The sequence below is a fragment of the Neoarius graeffei genome, chromosome 7 (genome assembly GCF_027579695.1).
Source record: "Neoarius graeffei isolate fNeoGra1 chromosome 7, fNeoGra1.pri, whole genome shotgun sequence".
NCBI lineage: Eukaryota > Metazoa > Chordata > Actinopteri > Siluriformes > Ariidae > Neoarius > Neoarius graeffei.
This window is the reverse complement of record NC_083575.1, coordinates 23,875,382-23,899,737: the sequence shown is the minus strand read 5'-3', so window position 1 is coordinate 23,899,737 and position 24,356 is coordinate 23,875,382. Positions and strand designations below refer to the sequence as shown.

The 24,356-nt window shown below is 42.8% G+C and overlaps 1 protein-coding gene across 2 annotated transcripts in view; it reads right to left on the bottom strand.

Annotated features, from left to right (window-relative positions):
* Nucleotides 1–24,356, bottom strand: part of znf451 (zinc finger protein 451) — a 30,643-nt gene that overhangs the window by 3,678 nt on the left and 2,609 nt on the right. Inside the window, exons 3-13 of one of the 2 annotated variants that reach the window (XM_060925417.1) lie at nt 16,953–17,027; nt 12,939–13,052; nt 12,718–12,832; nt 12,403–12,553; nt 8,384–8,510; nt 8,117–8,276; nt 7,860–8,004; nt 5,163–6,661; nt 4,968–5,030; nt 4,774–4,851; nt 464–4,667 (exon numbers count right to left, since the gene is read on the bottom strand). In XM_060925417.1, the coding sequence (XP_060781400.1) occupies nt 4,654–4,667; nt 4,774–4,851; nt 4,968–5,030; nt 5,163–6,661; nt 7,860–8,004; nt 8,117–8,276; nt 8,384–8,510; nt 12,403–12,553; nt 12,718–12,832; nt 12,939–13,052; nt 16,953–17,027 (2,541 nt within the window). In that variant the 3' untranslated portion in view covers nt 464–4,653. Of the gene's footprint in view, nt 1–463; nt 4,668–4,773; nt 4,852–4,967; nt 5,031–5,162; nt 6,662–7,859; nt 8,005–8,116; nt 8,277–8,383; nt 8,511–12,402; nt 12,554–12,717; nt 12,833–12,938; nt 13,053–16,952; nt 17,028–24,356 lie in introns of those variants that run through there. The other variant, XM_060925415.1, reaches the window with a different exon arrangement.

The window sequence follows — 24,356 nt, the reverse complement described above, 5'->3', positions numbered from 1 at the left end:
AGCAAGGCCAAATTAGAATTAGAAGAGGATAATTATAATGAAATTATGAAAGCAATTAAAGAATGAAAGAAATTAAATATAACATTTGAAATGCTGATATGTTTGGGCCTTCTCTGAAGGCCCTGATGGTTCCCCTCTGTTTACAAGAGAAAAACATACCAACATACATCAAAAAACTGGAAGTGTGTTTATATATTATAATAATAATAATAATAATAATAGCGTTGGGCGGCACGGTGGTGTAGTGGTTAGCGCTGTCGCCTCACAGCAAGAAGGTCCGGGTTCGAGCCCCGTGGCCCTTTCTGTGCGGAGTTTGCATGTTCTCCCCATGTCCGCGTGGGTTTCCTCCGGGTGCTCCGGTTTCCCCCACAGTCCAAAGACATGCAGGTTAGGTTAACTGGTGACTCTAAATTGACCGTAGGTGTGAATGTGAGTGTGAATGGTTGTCTGTGTCTATGTGTCAGCCCTGTGATGACCTGGCGACTTGTCCAGGGTGTACCCCGCCTTTCGCCCGTAGTCAGCTGGGATAGGCTCCAGCTTGCCTGCAACCCTGTAGAAGGATACAGCGGCTAGAGATAATGAGATGAGATGAGATAATAGCGTTTTTTTTGTCATGGTATATCAGATATATTCCATTTGGCTAGCGTGATATTGAACTCGCCTTTGCCTCATTCAGTATCATGCTAGCTGAATGGAATATATCTGATATACCACTCAATGCCAGCCAATATTATTTAAATATGTCACTCAGATCCGTGATGTATTTTGGATGAAAAATGTGAGTTTTTCAACACGAGAAGGTAAACTTCATATCTTCAAGCTAACGTGTGATTTTCTATCTAATTAAAAAAAAAAAAAAAAAAAACACAAACAAAAAGTACACAAATTTATCAAAACAAATCATCGAGTGACATATAGAGATCTAGGTTATGGTTTTGGTTCTGCATGTCCCGGATGTAGCACGTATGAAAAATATGAGTGGTGTATTTCCCAGGAAAACACTCGTGTCCATATAATATAAATAGTTCTGTCCACTTTCTATCTAGAGATCCGAAGATGTGCAATTATTAAAAAATTGCTGACATACCACTAAGCCTTGGTGGAAAATAGAAGAAGTTTATACTGTTTGCAAGTAGTTTTTCTATGATTAGTCAAGCAAGTCTGTCATTCGCACTTTCTACCATGGCTTGCAACTCTTGAATTTTAACACATTTTTATTACAACCTAGTACTGAAACAGACTTAATTAGGACTATATGTCATGAATCTACACAAAATAGCTCATGATATTAATGCTGCCGGGGGTGGTGGTGTCACTACAGATGGCAAAAATATTTACACATAAAAACATAAAATGGTTATTGATATTGATACAGTATTCACCCTGTTACTGTGAACCCCTTAAATTAGTCCTGGTGCAAGCAGTTACCCTCAGAAGCACACCAATAGCAAAGTGAAACATGATGGTGGTAGCATCATGTTGTAGGAATGCCTTACGTTAGCAGGGACAAATAACTGGTCAGGTTTGAGGGTAGAGGGATGAAGCCAAATACAGGAAAACAAAAGAAAACCTGGTCCAGACTTCAGACTCTGGTGGAAAAGGATAAAAACCCGAAGCATACGCTGAAAGCTATATTGGAGTAGTTCAAAACCAGGAACCTGCAAATTTGGTTGTTTATCGCAAAAACATCTGATTCAGGTCTTGAGCTTGATCGTTACATTACATTATAGGCATTCAGCAGACGCTCTTATCCAGAGCAACATACAACAGGACCCTGACACACCCCACCCAGTGAACAGTTGGGGGTTAGGTGCCTTGCTCAAGGGCATTTCATCCATTCCAGCTGGTCCAGGAAATCAAACCAGCAACCTTTTGGTCCCAAAGCTACTTCTCTAACCTCTAGGCCAGGGGTGTCAAACTCAGGCCCGCGGGCCAATTTTGGCCCGCGAGGTACTTAAATTTGGCCCGCGAGGTCATAAACAGATCCGTATTATAGCTGGCCCGCCGCGTATTATATACAGCGCATCCGTATTGGAGCTGGCGCGCCAGTGTTCTATTCAGCACATCAGCAGTGCGGCCCATCGCTGCATCGGCGCTACATACTATACATTCAGCGTATCATGCCGATAACACTCCAAATCCCAAAATGCCTTGCATTGTTATTGCCGCCTTTTCTGTTCACAAACAAATTCGTATCCATGCAACCAGACAAACTTTCCTCGAAAATGGCGAAGCGAAAGATTGATAATCGGACTTTTCAAGATAGGTGGGAGAATGATTACATGTTCATATTATTCAAGGACAAACCTGTTTGCTTGGTGTGTGGATTTACCGTGGCTGTCACTAAAGAGTACAATTTAAGACGGCACTACGAAACTAAACATGAAGACAAATACAAGAATCTGGATGCAAAACTCAAGCTACAAAAGGTAGAGGAGTTGAAAACAAGTCTGCTTTCAAGACAAACTATGTTTATCCAAGCAAAGTCACGAAGCGATGCTGCTGTCAAAGCTAGTTTTACTGTTGCACAAGACATCGCTATATCAGCCCGACCCTTTACAGAGGGAGAGTTTGTTAAAAACTGCATGGTGAAAGTGTGCAATATCGTGTGCCCAGAAAAAAAACAAGCGTTTCAAAACGTAAGCCTCAGCAGAAACACCATAGCTGAGCGTACATGTGAGCTCGCCACCAACCTGCAAGAGCAGCTGGTGGAAAAGGGGAAAGACTTCGTGGCATATTCCCTTGCTGTGGATGAGAGCAGTGACATAAGTGACACTGCGCACCTGTCAATCTTCGTCCGTGGAGTGGACTCTAATCTGTGCGTTACAGAGGAACTTTTGGGAATAAAGTCGATGCACAGCACAACCACGGGGAAGGACATTTTTGAAGAGGTGGCCAAGTGTGTTAATGAAATGGGGCTATCTTGGGAGAAACTCGCGTCACTGACCACAGATGGTGCGCCAGCGATGTGCGGACAGAGGAGCGGACTGGTGGGCCGGGTTAGGGAGAGAATGCAGGAGCATGCAGCAGGTGAGCTTACTGTGTACCATTGCATCATACACCAGGAAGCGTTGTGCGGGAAAAGCATGCGAATGGAGCATGTGTTGAGCACCGTGACGAGCGTGGTGAACCTCATAAGGGCCAAAGGACTGAATCATCGTCAATTCAAGTCCTTCCTTGATGAAACTGGCTCTGAATACACAGACGTGCCCTACCACACTGACGTGAGATGGCTAAGTCGAGGGAAAGTTTTGAACAGGTTTCTTGAGCTGCATGAGGAAATCTGCCAGTTTTTGGAGAGCAAAGGAAAAGACACCACAGGCCTCAGGGACAAAAAATTTCTGTGTGAGCTGGCATTTTTGTGTGACATCCTGAAACACCTTGATGCGCTCAACCTGCAGCTTCAGGGGCGTGGCCACATCATCACAGATATGTATGCTGCTGTCAAGGCTTTCAGGACCAAGTTGCGCCTGTGGGAAACTCAGCTGCTGGGCAGAAATATGGGCCACTTTCCGTGCTGCCAAGCAATACAACACCAGATCTTGCCTGCCACGGTGCCAACCGCACAGTTTGCTGAAAAACTCAGCTTACTCAGCGCCGAGTTTACCCGACGATTTGCCGATTTTGAAGCCCAGAAATACAGATTTCAACTGCTCAATAATCCGTTTACGGTTGACATCGAAAGCTCACCAACCAACATTCAAATGGAACTGATTGAACTCCAATGTAGTGACGCGCTCAAGTCAAAGTATGACACTGTGGGTGCCGCAGAGTTTCCACGTTTCCTCCCCGAAACAATGCCACGACTTCGTGAGCAAGCTGCTCAAACGCTCTCTATGTTCGGCAGCACATATCTGTGCGAGCAACTGTTCTCTTTGATGAAGATGAACAAAACGCCACTCAGGAGTTGCCTCTCAGATGAGCACCTTCACTCAATTCTGAGGATTTCCTCAGCTCAGAGCTTAACCCCAGACATTGATATGCTCGCATCTAAGAAGAGAAGCCAAGTATCTGGCTCGAACCAATGCGAGTAGCCCATGTCAGACCGTATAGCAAAGATTGGTTTTCCATGAACTGTTAATAGTTGAATGATTTTCATTGAAGGCACTTATTATAATTTTGGTTGTTGGCCTGCAAAAAAAAAAATAATAAGTTTTTTTTAAATTAAATGTAGGTAGTCTATTGGATTTCTTTGGTATAAACAGAAATGCATTTGTTTTATTTCACATTTTATTTCTTGTTTGTTTACAGTGTTTTATTCAATAAAAAATTAATTATTCAATAAATATTGAGTTTGGCCCGCGACTTAGTCCCAGTTCTTAATTTTGGCCCCCTGTGAATTTGAGTTTGACACCCCTGCTCTAGGCCATGGCTTCTCCCCTCAGTTGGATATACATGACTACTTCCCAACCAATCGGAGTTCCAGGAACTTGCCTGAAATGTGACATTTTCCACAACTGCCTTTAGACAAAGAATGCTAAGCGCTACATTCTAGTCACAGTCACACTGAAGACACTTATCAGACAGCCCCAAACATCACACCGTGTAAACAAGGCCTCAAATAGTGCTCCTTATCACCCAAGCTTCTCTTTCCCTTTAAAAGCCCAGTGTGATTTTACCAAGTTGATTTCTTGGTTATGCTGGTACCTCTTTTCAGGGACACAAAGCTAGCAAAAATAAACACCTGATTAACAAATGCAAGCTCGGTCATACACTTTTAGGATCTATGTGCACATTGAGGCAACTGTTGAAAAGAATCACGACTTGACCCACCCTGGTCAAACGCTGTTGGCTTCTTCGCTTCTTCAGCACTTAACGCCAAAGCCAGTTTAATCTCCTCATCAAAGTCATCTGAGGAAACAAAAGGTCTTCTCTGAATGCACATGCATATTAATACTGATTCATGTACATCCAAAGACAGCATGAAAACATAAAAGACCAGAAATAGTAGATTCTTGCAAAGTCACCCTTGTTATCTTGGGAGATGGTGCTTGAAGCAATGGCGGTCTTAACATCCTGGAACTCCTCAGCTAGAAAAGGAAACAGGTCAAGGAGGAAAATAAGGAGTTGTTCCTACTTCGTGACACCTCAGAGTTATTAATAACCGTAGAAAAGCTGACAATAACTCTGAAAACATGAAGAGATTCTCAGATAAACCTCACCATTCTTTGCAGCAGAGATTTCCTCAGCGTTCAGGATCTTCGTGATCAAGGTTTCGTCCTTGCTCGATACACCACGTTGAGACGATATACACGGTTCCAATAAGCAGTGATGGGCGTGGTAATGCGAGTGGAAAGCGGGTACATCCTTGTGGCTCTCAGAACAAGGCTCACAGACGACACAGAAGCTCTTGTCCTTGCCCAGAGCCTCGTGCTTCAAGTGCATGTGTGTTTTCATCTCAGCATAAGAGCTTGTCTTGGCTGTGCATTGCTGACATACGTATCCACATTTGCCTTCTATGGCCAGCTGCTTCATGCACCTTGTAAAGGTGGACTTGGTTTCCTCTTTGGCTTTTTGCGAGCCCATGCACGGACAGACTTGAGGAAGGCCTTTACTCGTTGTCGGTATCTCGTCAGAGCTCTCTGGGACCGAAAAAGATCCATTCTCTAATTTCTCCAAGTGGTGGTAATCCTTGCTGTGCAAGCTGGCATAGTGCTCGAGGAACTCCTGCTCAGAGTCATACAACATGCTGTCGCAGAGTCCACAGAAGTAGCGAAGGAGCAGCTGATTATTGTGCTCGTTAGCACAGTGCCGGCGGAGGGTCGTCTCTTTGAAGAACTTCTGTGGACAGTGGCCACAAGCGAACCTCTGGAAGCTGTGACTGGTTACATCGCTGCAATGCTTGAGCACCAATGCTTCAGAGTCAAATATGTCCTCGCACATTCGGCACAGCCACCGTTCCTTGCTTTGGATATCACGTGGAGGGAAAGCAGCAGGCCTGCTGTCTACCCTAGTGGATGGCTTCTGAGAAGAACAAGTCAAGGTTTCAACTTTTGTTTTTTCTCTTTCTTCATAGTAGGTGTGGCCTTGATGGGAAACTCCTACATGTGACAGGATGTCCTCAATCCGTGGCATATCCAATTTGCACAGCTTGCAGTGGAAAAGGAAGTTCGAGAGATGAGCACCGCCATGGAACCTACTCATGTGTAAACGAGCTATTGACAATTCGCCCATGAGCTTACCGCACACGGCACACTTGTGAAAGATTTGGTTAGCTGCGAGAAGATGCTTACTGGCTTGATCCTCGTCTAGGAACTGCAGACCACACTCGCAGAACCAGGCAAGACTCAAGGCTCCATCACACTTCGCTTGAGGACTTGAGCTGGAGAGTCTCTGCCGCTTGGCAGGGGACCAAAGACGGTCGTTTTTATCCCTACGCGATGAAGATGCAGTTGCGCTGCCATGTTTAGAGTGGTGGCTCACGGTATCCTTGAGGCTGTGTCGGATTTCGCTGTAGTTGCTATAGACTAGGAGGGCTCGTTCCATGCTGTTGATCATCTCCACTTCATGCTGTGTTTGTTCTCGGTGTTCCTCGATTTGTCTTTGGCAGAAGAAGATTTTGGAGCAGGAAGAGCACTGGCTCAAAACTAGCAGCTGCTTCATGACCTCAGCCACACTTTGATCAGCTTGTGCAATCGCACAGCCCTGTCTGCAGTGCACACTGGGAGAGCAGAAAGGGCACCACATAGTGTAAAAAAACTGGAATAATATACTGTAAGCTTGAGGATGTTTGCGCACTATTCATGTTTAATTTGAATGACAGGGTTCCCCGCTGGGTTCTGAGAAAATATTCTCCACTTTCTTCCTTGAAAGATCAAGTCAAAGTATTCTTATTCACTTTTTCTTAGTTATGGACTTACCAAAGCGGACTTGATGCAGGTTTATACCAACCAAACTGGCACAATTCAAATATGTGTACAGATACCGTACGGCTCGGCCTCTCCATTACATATACAATTTGGGCTCCACTCCAGCCTCTAATAAGAAAGACTTAATTTTTCGACACCCTGTGCACCATCAAGCTAAACTAAACCTCTTTTGTTTGAGCTTACATAAGGTTATTTTAGCATGGAATTATTCAAAAGCGGTATTAGGACTCTCCTTACCTTTTACTTCAACACAAAACTTAATTTACAGTTGAACAGATTCGAGAAGAATCTTGGAACAACCAACAGTGAAGGAATTCGAATTTCACGTCGATTTACAAACCGAACACAGAATGACACTGTTTTTCATCATACGTTAGCCATGGGGACTCAACACACCATGCAGCCTGAAACATGGCTCCCTTCAGTCACTTCCCAGCTGATGGCACTTTCACTTTCTTTTTTTTAAACCGACCTCTATATTACTAACACTGTCTGATGTGCCCGGGCAGGGACAGTCGGGGCTCTGAGTGTGCCTCCACCGTGGCTGTTTCAGGCCTTAAATCATCTTCGGTGCTTGAAGCAGCTCACTCAAAACATGTCGCCAGTTTAGACTGCGCCATTGTTCGGTTCCCACAGAGATAATTACACCGCCACACCAGGCCGATTAAGACGCACTGCGATTGGTTAAAAGCTTGGCGCTCATTTGGTCATTATGTGTAGTTGATTTTTATTGGTCACATGCATCTGCTCATTGTTTACACTCTGGCTTCCTGCCGTCTCTTCACTGGGGTTGGATTTCGGCAAGTGGAGAGATTTCTATAAAAGATGACTTATGATAAGGATGACGAATAGATTAGTCACTGTGAACTGCTAGTATGACGAGTGCCAGCGGGAACCCTGTGAATAAGAATGCTTAAGACTCCATTGCAAACGTGCATGCTTTGTCATTGCTACTGATTTTATATTTATTCTGTAAAAACAAACACTTACTTGAAGTGAGCCTTGGCTTCCATGTGTGAAGCAAGCACCTTTGAGCATACTGTGCATTTGACTCTAAACGCAGTATCTTTACATAAAGCTATTAGCCGGTTCTTTGCATACCGTGGAACTGGAACTGGCCCTGATGACTTCATCTCTGTTTCGAAAATATTACAGCCAACATAAAAGTGAGTTTTAAACGTTCATGAACATTTCCACTGACGATGTAAAAGGCTGAGTAGAGTTTGGAGCAAGGCATCATCACTGACCGTGTAGAGCGGCAGACTGAGTGAAGTGGTTTTTGGCTGCAATATGCTGGAGACACTCATCTTTGTTGTTAAAGAGGAGGAAACAGCCAGGGCAAGCGAAGCAAACAATCAACTGGCAGGTTTGAGAGCTGTCATGACCACCAGCATTTGTGGACGACAACTGCAGTGGCAACGAAACACAACAGCTTCGCTTCAGCGGTCCTGAGATCTTAAAGGAACATTCTGAAGTACTTCAAATTAAACAGGCATCATGGAAGAAAGGCAAACCTGTGAGTCTAGATGCATTCTCCAACGCTCTTTGGTGTCAAAATGACGACCACAGGCCACACAGGCGTACACAGAAGCAGGGCTGCCCTTAAGCGTGATGGTGGGGTCACACGGAGAGTGGTCAAATCTACGAGTTCAACACAAAGAAGAGCATTAGCGTGTGTATTTCGGAACGTACTGACTTGTAACAGCTCACAAACCACAACTAGACAAAATATCAACATTCTAGAGGACATTTTTACATTCTTTGGCCATATAAGCCTAGACCCACCAACCTCTGAAAAGGAACAACATGAAGCCCCACACGGTAGATTTCTGATTTAATATAAAGATGCAGGCGATTGCAGAAAATTGCGCACCGCTGATTGTCTGAATTTCTCGACCAATTTAACAATCATTTGCAGAAGGCGAGCTCGGTGAATAATACATGAGACAAAGTCGAGGTTATTATTCACTGATCTTCACTGAGCCTGAGGCAGATAATTGTTTTTGTATAAATACATGAGTGATTATTTTAAAAACTGTATTAAAAAAAAAATAGAAATTTTCAAAAGTGGCACGTAAATGTAATTTTAAGAACAGCATTTTCTTTCATAATTTGTCATTCCGGGCGGCACGGTGGTGTAGTGGTTAGCGCTGTCGCCTCACAGCAAGAAGGTCTGGGTTCGAGCCCCGGGGCCGGCGAGGGCCTTTCTGTGTGGAGTTTGCATGTTCTCCCCGTGTCCACGTGGGTTTCCTCCGGGTGCTCCGGTTTCCCCCACAGTCCAAAGACATGCAGGTTAGGTTAACTGGTGACTCTAAATTGACCGTAGGTGTGAATGGTTGTCTATGTGTCAGCCCTGTGATGACCTGGCGACTTGTCCAGGGTGTACCCCGCCTTTCGCCCGTAGTCAGCTGGGATAGGCTCCAGCTTGCCTGCGACCCTGTAGAAGGATAAAGCGGCTAGAGATAATGAGATGAGATTAGATGAATTTGTCATTCCTCCTCACTTACGGTGTCGCAGCCATTTTGCCGAGTCGCTCGAGGTGATTAATCGAGAAATAGTCAGAATCTCTTGCCCAATCAGCGCACGCGATTTCCTATAATCGCCTCCTCGTATTTATACCAATTCTCGATAATCACCTTTAGCAACTCGGCAAAATGGCTCCGATTCGCTTCGTCGCCGTAAGTGAGGAAGAATTACACGTTATCAAAGAAAATGCTGTTCCTAAAAGCACTAAAGATGCTACGAAGTTTGGCCTAAACCTATTCACAGGTAAGGTGGACCTGTGATTTATTTTATCCATTTCAAAACAAAGTATTTTATGTGACTCGGCGTAGTCAAGTGACACAAATCTGTACGTGTCTTTATTACAATTGCATGCCGCTTTTGAAGATTGAAATAATTTAATAATTTTTTTAAAAAATAACCACCTGTGTATTTATAGTAGGGGTCGACCGATAATCGGCCTGGCCGATATATCAGGCCGATATTCTACATTTTTAGGGTTATTGGTATCGGCCATAATTTCCACCGATATGCCGATAACATGCCTTTTTGCAGCCATTTCGTTCCTAACGCGACCGTCACTGCACGTCCTTTCCTGCACTCGCCTCTCTGAGTTCAAGAACACGGTCCCGCCCACCACAACATCTGATTTGTTTGGCACAAGAGATATAGTCAATCAACACGCGTAGCCAAACGCTGTGAACTGTTTCAAGGCGGCCGTACGGGCACTCGGGAAGAAACAGATCCCACTTCATGGTAAGGACACGCTGCTTTTGCCGCAATAAGTCACAAACACACAAGTTGCAAAAGCACAACATCATTATATGTTTACATTCTTCATCTACTACTCGTTAAAATTGTCCATTTGCATGTGTAGCCAGGCAAACTTAGCTTACGGAAGGAAGCACCTGAATTAGCCTACAACCAACTAGTCTCGCTGAAACTACATGTAATGTTGTCCATAGTAAGCAGTCCCCAGCATAGCGTAGGCTGCAGTCATTTTTAAATCCCCGTCTGGAAACGTTGTGAATGTGTCAGTAGTTCTACTCGAACAGTAGAATGACAGCCATACAGAGAGGTGGTCAAGGGAAGATGAAATAAAACGTAGTGTTTGTGCTCTGTAGGTTAGCGCAAGCCTACTGGCTATTTGTTATGGTGATGAGTAAACTTCATGACGTGACTCGTGCTCAAAAAGCGCATTGCACTTGTATATGTTAGGTAACTTTATAAAGCGCTATTTGAACATTTCAACAAGCCAGGTGTGATATGGTGCTAGTAGGCTGTGTAATACTGTAGGGAGTTTGTCAGGACGCTTGTTGTGGGCTCAGTAATTAATTGTGTCGTGGATGCACACTTGCTTGGATAAACGGTAATGAACGAAATACATCAATTAAACTCTTAAATGTTCTTATGCTACTTCACATTGCGCTGTAATGTACTCCACTAGTATTCTTGCGCAAGTGATTCTCCTCGCTAGCGCTTCCGATTCGGAAAGCGATATACTCTTAAAGGAGCAGCCGCTCCTTTTAACCAGGGCTTTTAACACTCCGTTCTCACTTTCTCTATCCAGAATCCAGAGTGTATTTTAATTTATTTTCCACTGAAAATGGTGAGCTGTAATATAGTAGGGAGTGATTTATTTTTTTAATGGTGAATATTTTATTATTTTATTTCTCATTTTATTCTAACTAATGTTTGACTTTATTGTACAAATGCTGCTGGCATCTCCCTGCACAAAATTTCATGTTCAATTTTACAATTAAACATACATTTCATGGATATGAAGGTCTGTGTCAGTGTGTGTTATGTTTAATTTCATGTGAATTATAATGTTTACATTTATCGGTTGCACATATCGGTTATCGGCATCCCAATTCCATAATAATCGGTATCGGCCCTGAAAAAAAACATATCGGTCGATCCCTAATTTATAGTAGAACAATTATCTGCCTCAGGCTCAGTGGATACGAGTGAATAATAACCTTGACTTCGGCGAATAATTTGTTAATCCCGAAAGATTACTAATGAGAGATGAGGAAAGGGGTGGGGCTTTAGTTAATATCAGCAAGTTCACAACACCTACACAACTCTCTAGGCGGATTTCTGTTGCAATTTTATCCAAAATTAAATTTAAAAAAAAAAGCCACAACAAGTGTTGTCAGGCAAAACGAACCTCACCCGGCAGCACTTATTTTATACCTATATGTTGATAATGGTAATATTTCTCAATCATCAGCTGTCCGGTTATAGTCCTTATGAAAATCCGTGACCTTGAGTTTGACATTTCAAAGTCATAGGTCATGGTGCCAAATGAAAGCCCATATGGCACTTCCTAGAAGTTGATAATGCTAAATATCTGTCTGCCATCAACCGTTTTCAAGTTACAGCCCTCTGAAAATCTGTGACCTTGGGTTTGACCTTTCAAGGTGCCAAATGAAAGGCCATATGGGAGTTCCGATATGCTCATAATTGTAAACATTCGACTATCGGCAATGGTTTTTGAGCTATAATGGAAAGTGTTATTTTGACCGAAAGGTTCACCTTTCTGGTGACCTTGACCCGATTACCCCCAAAATTTAAATCAGGTAATCTACGGACCTACTCTGAAAATCTGAAGTCAATCGGTGCAACCGTCTAGACGCTACATTGTTAACAGACAGACACATACAAAAACAAACTGATTACAATACCTCGCCCCACTTACTCCGTCGCGGGCGAGGTAAAAAGACGACAAAACATAATTGTGCACGGTCTGTGTTTCCACTGAGCGATGTTATGCGATTAAAGCTGCTTTTTCTGATCTCGTGACAGTCGTTCCAATTAAACATGGCAACAGATCTCCAAGACCTGATAAGTGCTGGCACAGTGACTTCGACTGCATCCACTGCAACGTCCTTTTAATAACTCGTACTAGCGTACTCCGATGTTAAAATGCAGAATTTCGACTCATACAGGTCTGTAAGCCCAGTTCATGGTAAGCAAGTAAACACAGGTACATGTGGAAGTAAGACAATTCATATACATCTCCTACCTTTTAAGGTGACCTTCAAGCAGAGGGATGTTCTCATATACCCGTCCACAGTTAATGACAGGGCAGGTTTGAGGGGTGGACCTTAACAAGGGATTGGGAGCAGATCTGCGCCTCCAACCCATTCCGGTATTGATGCTACCAGGCGTTAATCCTAAGGGGAAAAGCAGCTTGAATGAAAAATTCCAGGTCATGTTCTGCTTTACACAAAACTCATATCTTCAGCATGTTGTATTGTTCCATGAAATTTGTTTTGCACAATGCCACACACAAGTCTTCTCCACAAACGTTCTGGAAGCTATGGAAGGTAATATCGACCTGGCATTTTCAGCCAGATGTCCACGCAGCGTTTGGCATCACTGCTGTCCTCATTGCTGCATCGACTCACTGCCAACTCACGACGGCCGTGAGCTTGCTGCGAGATCATCTTCTCCTAAAGGGCAAATACAAGCATGGCCCTTGCTACATGCTCAACGCATGCATAGTAAAATTGTCAGTAAAGTCGAATTGTTTATATATGTATATTCGCAAGTACAGACCTTAAAGGCTTTGCACTTTTCTGCCCGCTCCTGTTTCTCCACAGCTACCTGACGAGCCAGTCTGTCCAAGGTGGAAGCGGTTTGGGCCTTCTGTCTGTCCACCTGATCCTCAATCTAGCAGTTTCATTTCAAATGGGGAGAAAATAAGATGATTATTCTAAAGACGCTTTTACACACACTGTATTGACAAAGAAAAAAGGGTTCGAGTTAGACTCGAGTGATTCGAAACCAGAACGTCAAGGACATAGTAGCTCATCTGGCCTGCCATCAAAACAACCATGACGACCAACACGTCAAACAGAACTGAAATGTGACAACGTGAGAAAGGACCAACCTCCACGACAAATTGTTTACAAGAGGAAAATCAACAAAAGGGCTAAACTTTGTTCCCCGAGGAAAGATCTACCTAAAACAAATGTCGATCAGAACTGAATTTGCATGATAAATGAGAGAGGAGATACAATCCTATGGCCCTTTTCCACTACCCTTTTTCAGCTCGCTTCAGCCCGACACGGCTCGCATTTCGACTATCTAAGAACAGCACGACTCAGCTCGCTTCAGCCCTGCTCAGCCCCCAAAACTCACACGGTTTTGGAGTGGGGCTGAAGCGAGCCAAACCGAGCCGAGTGGGGCTGGGGGCGTGAGCAGACACTCCCCTGTGCACTGATTGGTGAGGAGGAGTGTCCTCACACGCCCACACACGCCGCGCGAGCACGCTGGGATCTGTAAACACTGTAAACCCGGAAGAAGGAGAATTACGAATTACGAGAATTATGAAGCCTTATGCGCCTCGCCTCATCTATACGCTCTTGCCAGTATCTGTTGGCGTTGTCGGTGACAACAAGCCACAGCACCAAGACCAGCAACACTAACGACTCCATGTCCTCCATGTTTATTGTTTACTCTCCGGGTCGTGAGACTACCGCTTAAAAGATCACTGATGTCACTGTTTGCGCCGCCTAACGACATCACCTGATGTCCACCCACTTTCGCTAACTCCACCCAATGTGTCCACCCACTTCCAGCCAGCACGGTTCAGCGCGGTTGTAGTCGAAATGCAACTCCAACAGCCCGACTCAGCTCCACTCAGCCCAACTCAGCACGGCACGGCTCAGCCCAACTCAGCCGCGTTGGTAGTGGAAAAGCGGCACTAGTCAGAAGGAAATGTGTTAAGTTGACCTGATTAATTTGTTAGCAAAAAAAATTGACAATGACCAAGTTTTGTACAGAAGGACTAGTTCTTTCAAATAAAACAAACAATCAGAACTGAAATCCATAGAGAACTGAGGGAGGAGACACAATTTAACTGAAAATAAACAAAGCAGGAAAATCAACAACCAACCAAGTTTTGTTCCTCAAAGGAAGAGCTACCCAAAACATCGATCAGAACTGGAATCGAATGAGAGAGGAGATACAATTCTAGTGAGAGGCCTGGAAAATTCGTTAACTTGGCCTAATTAGTAACTCGTTAGCAAAAAAATGTGACAAAACAACAGCCAAGTTTTGTGCGAAGTGATAAGTTCTTTCAAACAAAACAATCGGAATGGAAATCCATGGAGAATTGACAGAGGAGATACGATTTAACTGAACTGTGGACGACAGACGGATGCCACGCCATGGCAACACCTCATCGGCCTTACAGCCAGATGAGCCAAATATGCAAAAGGTGGAGAGAAATGTTTGTGAAAAAAAAAATTAATTACAAAATCACAATCATGGGGAAGACTGCTGACTTGACAGTTGTCCAGAAGATGATCATCGACACCTTCCACAAGGAGCGTAAGCCACAGGAGGTCATTGCTGAAAAGGCTGGCTGGAAAAGGTGCGCAAGCAACAGGGATGACCGCAGCCTTGAGAGGATTATCAAGAAAAGTCTATTCAAGAACATGGGAGAGCTTCACAAGAGGGGTGTTCACACGGCAACTTTTACTCCGGTGTAGCACCGGGGCTGCCCCGGTAGAGCGTTCACACGGTACAAGGTTATACCGGTGTAGCCCCTGAAAGCTGCTTAAACCGGTGCAAATCTAACCCTGCTCGGGAGGTGGTTTAAGAAATTTACTCCGGAGTAAATGCTAGTTTGCGGGGCAGCACCGATATAAAATGGGACGTCTGAACGCTACAGGGGTAGACTCGCTACGCGTAAGGAGAGTTGATTACATACGGGCATTGCATAATTTGCATCCTGGTATTTTGCACTTCCAAAATGGCGAATATCAACAATAGAACATTTACTGACGAACGTCTTCATCCACGTTGTTTTCCCGGTGCTTGGTGATGCCATGACAACCGGGAAAAGGAAGTACATTTTCACGCATGCGCATATTTCATTTCCGCATTATTACTATCGTATAGCACGGTCGCAAAAACTGCCGTGTGACCGCAAGTGGGGCTGCACCGGTGCTAGCACACTTCTCTCTAGTAAGCAGGTTTGTGACGTGTGAACGCTCCACAAAATTTACACCGGTGTAAGATATATCGCAACAAAATACATCGGTGCAGCATCGATGCAAATATGTGCCGTGTGAACACCCCTAAGGAGTGGACTGAGGCTGGTGTCAGTGTATCAAGAGCCACCACGCCCAGACGTCTTCAGGAAAGGAGTTACACCATTTACTGACAAAAGTAAAGTTTGCATTTTATTTGGAAATCAAGGTCCTAGAGTCTGGAAGAAGACTGGAAAGGCACAGAATCCAACGTGTTTGAAGTCCAGTGTGAAATTTCAAATGAAATGCCAAATCTAAAAAGATCTTTGGACCCACTGAGCAACAGTCCAGTTCTTTCTCTCCTTAGCCCAGGTAAGATGCTTCTGACGTCGTCTCTGGTTCAGGAGTAGCTTGATATTAGGAATGCGACAGTTGTAGCCCCTTTCCTGAAGACATTTGTGAGTGGTGGCTCTTGATGCACTGACACCAGCCTCAGTCCACTCCTTGCAACACACTCTCAAGTTCTTGAGTCGACTTTTCTTGACAGGCCTCTCAAGGCTGCGGTCATCCCTATTGCTTGCGCACCTTTTCCAGCCAGCCTTTTCACAGCAATGACCTTCTGTGGCTTTCCCTCCTTGTGAAGGGTGTCGATGATTGTCTTCTGGACAACTGTCAAGTCAGCAGTCTTCCCCATGATTGTGGTTGCGTGTACTGAACTAGACTGACAGATACACGGTATTTATACTGTTTTACTCAAACTCAGAATGAAATATTCTAATAATTTGAGATACCGGATTTCTGCTTTTCATGAGCTATGAGACAATCATTAAAATTAAAACAAACAAAAAAAGGCTTAAAATATTTCACTTCACATGTAACAAATATAGAATAAATGAAAGTTTACCTTTTTGAATTAAATTATGAAAAAAAAACCAAAAAAGCCCCTTTTTTCACGATATTCAAATTTTTTGAGATGCACTAGTGCGCGTGCACGCACACAGAGCTAACTGGGAAAGATTTGTTCTGTGCTCGTCCCAGAACTCATTCACAATATGCTCATAATCAACATCCTTTCAAAACAGTTAATCCTCTTCTACACCTGTACTGGATACTGTAATGACCCATCATCCTTTTATCCAGCGTCACCCAGAAGCGAATGGGTTCCCTTTTAAGTCTGCGAGTCTACTTCCTCATATTGTCTCCTATTCCGTCATCTCTGTGGTTTGCTCATGACCGACCTAAATATAAATCAACATCTGGATTTCTGTAAAGTTTTTGCAACTTTGTGACAATGTCTATTGTTAAGTGCTATACAAATGAAACTATTTGGATCACTCAACCTTGATTCTTATCTTGTATTTTTGTCTTACAGTAGATACAAACAATATTCAACATAAACTGTAAGACAGTCGCAAAGTGCAGAGTATTTGGTTCACCAATTACATACACTTAAATACTTTTAATTTAAAAAAAAAAAAAGGGTGTAAACTGTAATTAAACCACACGTTCTCAAGCAATGCATGTTTATTAATGTTATATTGGTCTATCAATGGCATTGCTCGTTGATCTGTCCTGGATGTATGACACACACCGTACACACTCCTGCATCATCCTCTCCATCACTCAGCAGGTCGATGCACTCCAGAACAGGTCGAAGAGGACCCTCCTGAAAGGAGCAGAAGAGATTTATGGTCACATTTCCTTTTTTTTTTAAACTTCTGTTTATCGGGGGGGGGCACGGTTATAAATTTTACATGAATACATTATTATGCATTTATTTGTGCAAGCAAGAAAAAGAAAATGGGAAGGAAAAGACAACACCGCCACAAAAAAGAAAACAAGAGTCATCAGGAGATGACATATCATTCAACCCCCGGCCCCCACCCCAAATTTTTCTCAGTTGAATTGGTTGCCATGGAAATGCAGGTGGAGAGAAAGAGAGGAGGGGAAAAAGAAAAAAAAAAAAACACCTCACAGAAATCCCAAAACGTCAAAAGACAAAACGCTTCTAAATCACTTAACTGTCAAGTTTTGTGAAAAAAAATTTTTTTTTTAATCCTAATAGTTTTGAGTTACACTCCAGAAACTAAAATGTTTACAGACAGACGAACAGAGCGATAGCTATATCCCCCAGCATTATATGCCGGGGGATGAAGAAAAAAAAAAAAAGAGAAAACAAAAGCCAAAAAGGGACGTCATAGAAAACAATCACTGGACACAGCGAATGATCGCTCATGGGTTTCTCTCATTAAAATACTCGATGAAAGGTTGCCATATCAGGTAGAACATGAGGTTAAAGTGCATATTCTGGACCAATTTCTTTTTTTTTTTTTTACATGGAAGTATGTCCCTTTACACACTCATCCAGAAGGCTACTTTTGCACAAGGCCATCTGTCTACAGCAGAAAAAAAATAAAATAACAAAACACGTCTGGAAAAATCCCAAGTGAGTCTGGAGCCAGATTCGTGACGTCACCTGCGGAAGCGCCAGCAGGCTGCGCGAGCTTTGCACGGTTTCAGTGCACAGCCTGTGTAGACCAAGCGCTCCCGTTTCTCTCTCATTGTCCGGTCTTTTGGGAAACGATGAGTACTAATCCCATCAAGATTGGTGTTGCTACACCCTCCTACGATACATCTCTGTTAACCATTTTAACAATTACACGATAACGTTGAAGAAATTTGCAGAAAACCACCAGGTCGTTTTCTCAAACAAACTAGCGCTGACGTAGGATTCAGAAGGAGGCGTCTCGCAGATGACGTCACGAAAATCAATGTTTGCCGGGAAATCCAAATGCCAAGTTTTTTCAGAGGCGGACCAATTCGCCTCAAATGGCTTGATTTCAAATGAATTTTTCTGGTATTGCGCAAGGTAAAAAAAAAAAATAATAATAATTGCAGAGAATGCCGAATGTTACAGATATTCGACCAAAGTTTAATATAAAATAGGAGAAATACATTGATCTTGCTCCTGAATTTACCCGTGATATGCACTTTAAGTGGACTGGGTTTTTCCTCTCTCCCAATTTAACAAAAATCAGTCGTTGTACCAACGTAGTCACAAAACATATTATACTGGTTGTTTGTCAGCTCGATTGTGTCTGGTTTTACTCCAAACACTGCCAGAATTGGATCTGGTTGGAGTTGTTTCTGTAAAACCTCAGATAAAGTTTGGAAAATGTTAGACCAATACTTAGCAATGTTTGGACAGCTCCAAAACATGCAAAACATCTTCGAGACTCTATGGTCACATTTCTTTAATACAGTTTGTATATAACGGTTAGGGTTTTGATCTGTCTGTAGCGAAGGAGGTCGAATTGACAAAGTATGACGTAGGAATATAAACCCCTGCCACCTAAGAGATTCTGACTGATCCGGGAGAAAACAGTCACTGACGCAGACACAGCTGCTCAGAGATGTTTCTCAGTTTATCGTAGGACAAACATGAGGATATATTCATATTCAAGAGTGTGCAATGTGTGTAGCTGTTGAGAAAAGTGTTACGAAAAATTTGTAAATTCACGCTATGTTTCATAAATGCATTCAGTCGGTAAACAGGAAGTCGACGCGCGACAGACCTGAAAACAGTCTGCATGGTATAGAACCCCAAGCTGAAGCTCGGTACCAAATATCAGGCAGTTGTGATTTGCGGCTGCTGAGAAAAATGTGACGAAAATTTTGTAAATCCACGCTGTGTTTTTCTTAAATATATTCAGTCGGTAAACAAGAAGTTGATGTGTGACAGACCAGAAAACGGTATGCATGGTATAGAACCCCAAGATGAAGTTTGGTACCAAGTAGTTATGATTTGTGGTTGCTGAGAAAAAGGGTGTTTCGGATGGACGGAAACCAGTATACCCCACACACACACTTCAGAATGGGGGTATAATTAAAAAAAAAAAATACAGCTTTCTGCCAACAGACACCGAAGTTGGGTCTGTAATATGGAAAAGAACCTGATGTTGGGTATGATGGAGTCTCTGTGATGATGTGAAGCTGTTTTTCTTCCAAAGGCATTGTGAAGCCTTTAGATTTGAAATTAAGGCACTGCATCATGGGTGGATCTTGACTTGGCCATTGTAAATCATTCCACTTTTTTGACTTATAAATAAATAAAATCATGGGTTGCTATCAAAACGATGCTTTGGGTCATTGTCTATCTGCACTGTGAAATCATTCTGCTACTTCTGTCAGCAGCTACATCGCCAATAAACAAAATACAAGAGAACCATACATGCTCATGCCATAAGATCAAGTGGGATGCTTTGGATCATCACTCTCCATCCAGCCACTAAAAGAGGTCATTGTTGAAGAATGGAAAAAGATCGATGTTGCAAAATGTCGCCAACTTGTTCATTCCATGCCTAGAAGACTTGGTGCATGGAGGCCATACAAAGTACTAGATGTAGTAGTTTTTGTTGTGGGGTGCACTCATTTTTGCACCACCCTAATTTGAGTAAAACTGAAAAATGTGTAATCGAAGTTATATTATTAACCTTACTTTCATGTTATAAGTTAAACAGATGTTATATTAAACTTTGTCTTGTCAACATTTTGGAAATTGTTTGTGTTCGTTGAGATATTGTTTAAAATGTTACTTTTCAAACGGGGTGTACTCATTTACGCTCAGCACTGTATAACGCAGGCGTCGGCTCCGTAGCCCCTACCAATTCACTGAAATGGTGGTCTTGATCAACAGGCCATATCTTCCGAATCAGATGAGGGTACCTCATGAAATTTTCACACTGGAATATTAAGATATGTGGAAACAAAATGCACTGACTAAAAATCTGAAAACTAAACTTTCAAAAAACGACCATTTGGGAACAGAAATATGTACCCCGAGTGAAAAAATGCCGAGGTGCGTTGAATTAAGGAAGGGTTTTGATTTTGACATGGTGTGACATAAGAATAATAATAATCTTGATTTGCCAGGTATGTGAACGCACGAGGAATTTGACTCCGGTTTCACTTGGCGATCTTAGTACAAATAGATAAAAAGCGTAGACAAAAACAAAAAGCCATGTACATGTAGAAGGGTAAATATATGTATAGACAGCATAGTGCAAGGATGAACTAGTAAACAAATATACAGTGTGCACAGAATGACGGTATGACTGTGCAGATATTTCACAGTTGACGTTACTGATATTTGAGTCCGGTTTTGCTGTTCATCACAGAAACAGCCTGAGGGGAAAAACTGTTCTTGTGTCTGGTTGTTTTTGCGTACAGTGTTCTGTAGCGTCTCCCAGAGGGGAGAAGTTTAAAGGATATGGGACATGGATTTTTTTCTGGGTATAATTATGTATAAAGGACGTAAGAAATGCCATCTAAATCACTGCAGGGCGTCAAAAATGTGAAAATCATCACATTATTCAACTTTTTTATACATCAGCGTAAAACAATGATTCGTTAATTAGCTAAGCGGTCACATGACCCGTGACATCACAAAAAACTTTCCAAGGAGCCAGCGCTTGGGAATCTAATGTAAACAGGTTACCGAAATGGACACCATCGACAGTGATATTCCCGATGTTTCACAGAGATGTGAAGTTAGACCCTATCAATTCGAACCGATAGCTGGAAATTCACATGAACATGGATCTTGTCTTTACTCTGACGGGTCAGATGATTCTGAGAGTGAGAGTTCATTCAGCCCTCATGAAACTGAAAGCGGTCGGCTCGATAACACTTCCTGGTAAGTTAAAAACAATTCTGCTCAAAGGCTAACGATCTGTTGAAAGAAGTATTATTTTTGTATCATACATTGAAAGTTCATCATAGATCTAGCTAAAGTCCGTTGCAAGCTAGGTTTTTTTTTGCTGATATTTTTCGAGATTGATTGAGATACAATGCTTCCAGAGTCCGAGATGAAAACATTAAAAATGGCGAAACGAGTCAGAATTATGATAATCAATAATTGATACACCCAAAATAATAATACTAATCCTTACCGCATGAGGCCCATGGTAAAACCACACTTCCAGGAGGGGCTGCCGTCTGCCTCCCAAGCCGGCCGAGAGCGCTCCTCGTCGGGCACGGCCAGGCGGGCGAATGCCCTGGTCCGTCCGCCCTGTCTAAAAAATAATGGTACAACTCCGAGTGCAGGTATCAATGCGCTGTCAAAGCGCGCAGAAGGTGTTAGTATGCCTGTCATTATAGTGCGGACTTTCCATAGCATAGAAAATCGCCACGTTTCAATTTGTGTAACTGAACTTTGTTTCATGTCACTGGTCATATAAACCTATGTAAACAGGAAAAACGTGGAAGAGTTTGGTCGCATCTAACTACAGCCCCAAAAAATACCATTGGCCATGCTGAGCCTAGCTACATTGCTAACAGGAGTGACAGCGCGTCTGACTGACTGGGAGGTCGCAATACACCATGATGTTCAATGTACGTTAAACACTCTAAAAACGAAACAATTTTCTTGTCATCCAAGACACAAAAACTATTTTGTCGCATTCGTCATCATCACGATTCACACTTCTCCATATTCATCTACCCGCTTGTGCTGTACCCGAAAGTTTTTGTGACGTATGATCACGTGACAGCGGCTCTTCCGGTTGTAAAATATGCATATCGGAGCTCGAGCAGAAATGCCGTATAATCATCACGAATATAACGATTTTGCTGAATTTAATAGATAATTTTGTATTTGCTGATGCAATTATTTCATATTTTTAATGGAAAGAAACTGATATAGCGTGCATTTATGTTTCATGTCCCATGTCCTTTAAACACCAGGGTGTGATGGGTCTGCAGAGATGTTGCCTGCCCGTTTCCTGACTCTGGACAGGTACAGGTCTTGGATGGAGGGCAGGCTGACACCAATAATTTTCTCTGCAGACCTTATTGTCCATTGCAGTCTGTTCTTGTCCTGTTTGGTGACCGATCCAAACCAAACAGTGATGGAAGAGCAGAGAACAGACTGAATGATGGCAGAGAAGAATTGTGTCAGCAGCTCCTTAGGCAGGTTGAGCTTCCTGAGCTGGCGCAGAAAGTACAACCTCTGCTGGGCCTTTTTGATGATGGTGACTGTGTTGGTCTCCCACTTCAGGTCCCGGGAGATTGTGGAACCCAGAAACCTGAAGGTTTCAACAGCAGTCACAATGTTGTTGGTGATGGGCGGCAGGGTGGGGGCTCCTCCTAAAGTCCATAACCAACTGGTTAGGGCGGCACGGTGGTGTAGTGGTTAGCACGGTCGCCTCACAGCAAGAAGGTTCCGGGTTCGAACCCAGCAGTCGGTGAGGGCCTTTCTGTGTGGAGTTTGCATGTTCTCCCCGTGTCTGCATGGGTTTCCTCCACAATCCAAAGACATGCAGTTAGGTTGACGTGGGGCGGCCTTGGGCTGAGGTGCCCTTGAGCAAGGTACCGAACCCCTGACTGCTCCCCGGGCGCTCTGGTGTGGCTGCCCACTGCTCTGAGTGTGTGTGTGTGTGTGTGTTCACTGCTTCAGATGGCTTAAATGCAGAGGATGAATTTCACTGTGCTTGAAGTGTGCATGTGACGAATAAAGGTTTTCTTCTTCTTCTAAACCAATTGGTTTGCTAACGATATAGTTAAGGGTTGTTTTACAATCAGGGTACGCAAGCTAAAAATCACATTTAACACTTATTATCTTCAATATCAAAAGGCTTGACTAAATAAATTTGGTTGTTTATTGTAGCTCTGTGATAGCTCTATTTACCATGCAAAAAAAAATTGGCGAGAACGTTATTTTTGGTGAATGTATGGCAATATATGTCATATTTAGCAAAATTACTCGTGTCATTTAGAAAAAGTGCTTTTTTGACCACAGGTAGCTCCAAAAGGGATGCACTTAAATCATTCTTTATACCATAAAACACATATTTGGTTCCATGTCATTGGAAACATAGTTAAGTTTTAATGTTGAATGCCAGTAAGTTTTCAGACTATTTTGATCAAATTAGTATGTAATTGTGTCAAAAAAAATGTCCTCTCCGAGACAGCTAATTTTTCAATCTAAAATAACATATCTAAAATGATTATTTTCATCCTAAAATGTGGTCAAGATATTGGGACATAAATATTAGAGACAACTAACACAAAGCTTACAGCCTTATATTTAAAAGCACTATGGAAGTAGTGGATTCTGAATTGTCAAAAAAAAAAACGTCCTCTCCGAGAATCACTCCATTTGTTTCTCCCATCTTATAGCAGATTACACAAAACTACCACACACACGTCAAAAAATTACCTGAAATCTGTTCTTTAACTTGTCCTTCACTTAAAAACTGCTACAAGAACCAGTTTGAAGCAATTTGAATTTTGGACCCCTGTGACACAAACGTTGTACCCTGATTGTAAAACAACCCTTAAATTAGCTTCAAGAAATGTTAACAGATTAAAATAACCATGTTTGGAACAACCAGACCCTGGGAAGGTAACGGTTCGCTTTGAAAGGCCCAGTACATCCACAAATCATGCTGCCATATCTTATTTCAAAAACAACAACAGTTTTCCAGGCGTGTCCCTTTTTAAAGTCAGATGTAGAAATGTTTGTGTGATGGAGGTGAGGATTTAATCCAGGGGTCATCAAACTACAGCCCGCGGGCCGACTCTAGCCCGCCACCCCCCTTTGACCGGCCCCCCAGCCCCTCTGCCCCCCACCACTTGAACCGGCCCTATGAGGCAATCCCCAAAAGTGGTCATGGCCTATTTTTTAAAATTGCTTTTTGGCAAATAACAACATGTCTGCATCTTGTATTTTGTTGATTTTATCAATTAAAATTGATATTTAGTTATAAAATGAACTATTCATATTTTCCAAATTTTCGTCATATGCTCGCGATCAAGCAGTGACAGGCAGCGCACGCGCAGAGAACTGTCAGTGTTCAGGACAGCAAAATGGCTAGCGGTCAGCGAAAAGCTGACAGAGTGCAGAGTTTTTAAAGAACAGTGGACCACCGATTATTTTTTCATTCAGTGTAAGGACTGTGCAGTTTGTCTTGTATGTAAAGAAAGTGTGCCGGTT